The 4725-nt window shown below is 49.5% G+C and overlaps 1 protein-coding gene across 1 annotated transcript; it reads left to right on the forward strand.

Moving 5' to 3' along the window:
• Positions 1-2141: 2141 nt before the first annotated feature.
• LOC121842402 lies at positions 2142-3013 on the forward strand (the record flags this gene model as incomplete). Its single annotated transcript, XM_042312401.1, has 2 exons — positions 2142-2303; positions 2436-3013. Coding segments are annotated over 2 exons (725 nt in total), but the record flags the coding sequence as incomplete, so codon positions are not given.
• Between the last annotated feature and the right edge of the window lie 1712 nt (positions 3014-4725).

Consider the following 4725-nt stretch of genomic DNA (forward strand, 5'->3'; position numbering starts at 1 on the left):
CAGGTATACGCACACACACAGAGCTCTCGCAGGTATACGCACACACACAGAGCTCTCGCAGGTATACGCACACACACAGAGCTCTCGCAGGTATACACACACACACACACAGAGCTCTCGCAGGTATACACACACACACAGAGCTCTCGCAGGTATACACACACACACAGAGCTCTCGCAGGTATACGCACACACACAGAGCTCTCGCAGGTATACGCACACACACAGAGCTCTCGCAGGTATACGCACACACACAGAGCTCTCGCAGGTATACGCACACACACAGAGCTCTCGCAGGTATACGCACACACACAGAGCTCTCGCAGGTATACGCACACACAGAGCTCTCGCAGGTATACGCACACACACAGAGCTCTCGCAGGTATACGCACACACACAGAGCTCTCGCAGGTATACACACACACACACACACAGAGCTCTCGCAGGTATACACACACACACACACACAGAGCTCTCGCAGGTATACACACACACAGAGCTCTCGCAGGTATACACACACACAGAGCTCTCGCAGGTATACACACACACACAGAGCTCTCGCAGGTATACACACACACACAGAGCTCTCGCAGGTATACACACACACACAGAGCTCTCGCAGGTATACACACACACACAGAGCTCTCGCAGGTATACACACACACACAGAGCTCTCGCAGGTATACACACACACAGAGCTCTCGCAGGTATACACACACACACAGCTCTCGCAGGTATACACACACACACAGCTCTCGCAGGTATACACACACACACAGCTCTCGCAGGTATACACACACACAGCTCTCGCAGGTATACACACACACAGCTCTCGCAGGTATACACGCACACAGCTCTCGCAGGTATACACGCACACAGAGCTCTCGCAGGTATACACACACACACAGAGCTCTCGCAGGTATACACACACACACAGAGCTCTCGCAGGTATACACACACACACAGAGCTCTCGCAGGTATACACACACACAGAGCTCTCGCAGGTATACACACACACACAGAGCTCGCAGGTATACACACACACAGCTCGCAGGTATACACACACACAGCTCTCGCAGGTATACACACACAGCTCTCGCAGGTATACACACACACACAGAGCTCTCGCAGGTATACACACACACACAGAGCTCTCGCAGGTATACACACACACACAGAGCTCTCGCAGGTATACACACACACACAGAGCTCTCGCAGGTATACACACACACACAGAGCTCTCGCAGGTATACACACACACAGCTCTCGCAGGTATACACACACACAGCCTCGCAGGTATACACACAGAGAGCTCTCGCAGGTATACACACAGACAGCTCTCGCAGGTATACACACACACAGCTCTCGCAGGTATACACACACACAGCCTCGCAGGTATACACACACACACACAGCTCTCGCAGGTATACACACACACACACAGCTCTCGCAGGTATACACACACACACAGCTCAGCTCTCGCAGGTATACACACACACACACACAGCCTCGCAGGTATACACACACACACACAGCTCTCGCAGGTATACACACACACACACAGCTCTCGCAGGTATACACACACACACACAGCTCTCGCAGGTATACACACACACACACAGCTCTCGCAGGTATACACACACACACACAGCTCTCGCAGGTATACACACACACACACAGCTCTCGCAGGTATACACACAGAGAGCTCTCGCAGGTATACACACAGAGAGCTCTCGCAGGTATACACACAGAGAGCTCTCGCAGGTATACACACAGAGAGCTCGCAGGTATACACACAGAGAGCTCTCGCAGGTATACACACAGAGAGCTCTCGCAGGTATACACACACACAGCTCTCGCAGGTATACACACACACACAGAGCTCTCGCAGGTATACACACACAGCTCTCGCAGGTATACACACACACACAGAGCTCTCGCAGGTATACACACACACAGAGCTCTCGCAGGTATACACACACACAGCTTGTGATTCCAGGTGTATGCTACTGTCACTAGGTCATCATCACTCTCCCATTGGGTACTGTCATTACATCATCAATCGTCTTATCCTATGCTCTCTCATTGGCTCCTCTACTGCCACACCACTGTCTGATTGGCTCCTGTCTGACTGTCATTAGGTGATATCGTCGCGGGCGGCCGCTTCCTGGAGGCTCCTGTGGCTGGGAGCCAGCAGGTATCTAACGAGGGCATGCTGGTCATCCTAGCGGCCGGAGACAGGACGGTCTATGAAGACTGCAGCTCCTGTTTCCAGGCCATGGGCAAGACCTCATTCTTCCTAGGTAGATGGTTTGAATTTTACGAGTGTCTTATCCCAGGGATATCCAATTTCCTGTGTGTTATCAGGTGAAGCAGGCTAACGTGTGTGTTATCAGGTGAAGCAGGCTAACGTGTGTGTGCGTGTGTGTTATCAGGTGAGGTGGGTAACGCAGCGAGGATGATGCTGATCCTCAACATGGTACAGGGAAGCTTCATGGCAACCATCGCTGAGGGGCTGACCCTAGCCCAGGCCACAGGCCAATCACAGCATACCTTCCTGGACATCCTGTCTCAGGGTCAGATGGCCAGCACCTTCGTGGACCAAAAATGCCAGAGTGAGTCAGAGACTAAAGGCACTGCTGAGTCAGAGACTAAAGGCACTGCTGAGTCAGAGACTAAAGGCACTGCTGAGTCAGAGACTAAAGGCACTGCTGAGTCAGAGACTAAAGGCACTGCTGAGTCAGAGACTAAAGGCACTGCTGAGTCAGAGACTAAAGGCACTGCTGAGTCAGAGACTAAAGGCACTGCTGAGTCAGAGACTAAAGGCACTGCTGAGTCAGAGACTAAAGGCACTGCTGAGTCAGAGACTAAAGGCACTGCTGAGTCAGAGACTAAAGGCACTGCTGAGTCAGAGACTAAAGGCACTGCTGAGTCAGTCAGCAGAAAATACACTGTCTTCCAGATGGTACCCTATTCCCTATATAGTCCACTATATTAGACCAGAGCCCTATTCCCTATATAGTCCACTACTTTAGACCAGGGCCCTATTCCCTATATAGACCACTATATTAGACCAGAGCCCTATTCCCTATATAGCGACCTACTTTAGACCAGAACCCTATTCCCTATATAGCGACCTACTTTAGACCAGAGCCCTATTCCCTATATAGCGACCTACTTTAGACCAGGGCCCTATTCCTTATATAGTCCACTACTTTAGACCAGAGCCCTATTCCCTATATAGTGCACTGCTTTAGACCAGAGCCCTATTCCTATATAGTGCACTGCTTTAGACCAGAGCCCTATTCCCTATATAGTACACTACTTTAGACCAGAGGCCTATTCCCTATATAGTGCACTACTTTAGACCAGGGCCCTATTCCCTATACAGTCCACTACTTTAGACCAGAGCCCTATTCCTATATAGTCCACTACTTTAGACCAGGGCCCTATTCCCTATATAGTACACTACTTTAGACCAGGGCCCTAATCCCTATATAGTCCACTACTTTAGACCAGGGCCCTAATCCCTATATAGTACACTACTTTAGACCAGAGCCCTATTCCCTATATAGTCCACTACTTTAGACCAGGGCCCTATTCCCTATATAGTCCACTACTTTAGACCAGGGCCCTAATCCCTATATAGTCCACTACTTTAGACCAGGGCCCTAATCCCTATATAGTCCACTACTTTAGACCAGAGCCCTATTCCCTATATAGTCCACTACTTTAGACCAGGGCCCTAATCCCTATATAGTCCACTACTTTAGACCAGGCCCTATTCCCTATATAGCGACCTACTTTAGACCAGGGCCCTAATCCCTATACAGTCCACTACTTTAGACCAGGGCCCTATTCCCTATATAGTCCACTACTTTAGACCAGAGCCCTATTCCCTATACAGTCCACTACTTTAGACCAGGGCCCTATTCCCTATATAGTCCACTACTTTAGACCAGGGCCCTATTCCCTATACAGTCCACTACTTTAGACCAGGGCCCTATTCCCTATATAGTGTACTACTATAGACCAGGGCCCTATTCCCTATATAGTACACTACTATAGACCAGGGCCCTATTCCTATATAGTACACTACTATAGACCAGGGCCCTATTCCTATATAGTGCACTACTATAGACCAGGGCCCTATTCCCTATATAGTACACTACTATAGACCAGGGCCCTATTCCCTATATAGTGCACTACTATAGACCAGGGCCCTATTCCCTATATAGTACACTACTTTAGACCAGGGCCCTATTCCCTATATAGCGACCTACTTTAGACCAGAGCCCTATTCCCTATATAGTCCACTGCTTTAGACCAGAGGCCTATTCCCTATATAGTGCACTACTTTAGACCAGGGCCCTATTCCCTATACAGTCCACTACTTTAGACCAGAGCCCTATTCCCTATACAGTCCACTACTTTAGACCAGGGCCCTATTCCCTATATAGCGACCTACTTTAGACCAGAGCCCTATTCCCTATATAGTCCACTACTTTAGACCAGGGCCCTATTCCCTATATAGTACACTACTTTAGACCAGGGCCCTATTCCTATATAGCGACCTACTTTAGACCAGAGCCCTATTCCTATATAGTCCACTACTTTAGACCAGGGCCCTAATCCCTATATAGTCCACTACTTTAGACCAGGGCCCTAATCCCTATAGCCACTACTTTAGACCAGGCCCTATTCCCTATATAGCGACCTACTTTA

The sequence above is a fragment of the Oncorhynchus tshawytscha genome, unplaced genomic scaffold, assembly GCF_018296145.1.
Source record: "Oncorhynchus tshawytscha isolate Ot180627B unplaced genomic scaffold, Otsh_v2.0 Un_contig_4359_pilon_pilon, whole genome shotgun sequence".
Taxonomy (NCBI): Eukaryota; Metazoa; Chordata; class Actinopteri; order Salmoniformes; family Salmonidae; genus Oncorhynchus; species Oncorhynchus tshawytscha.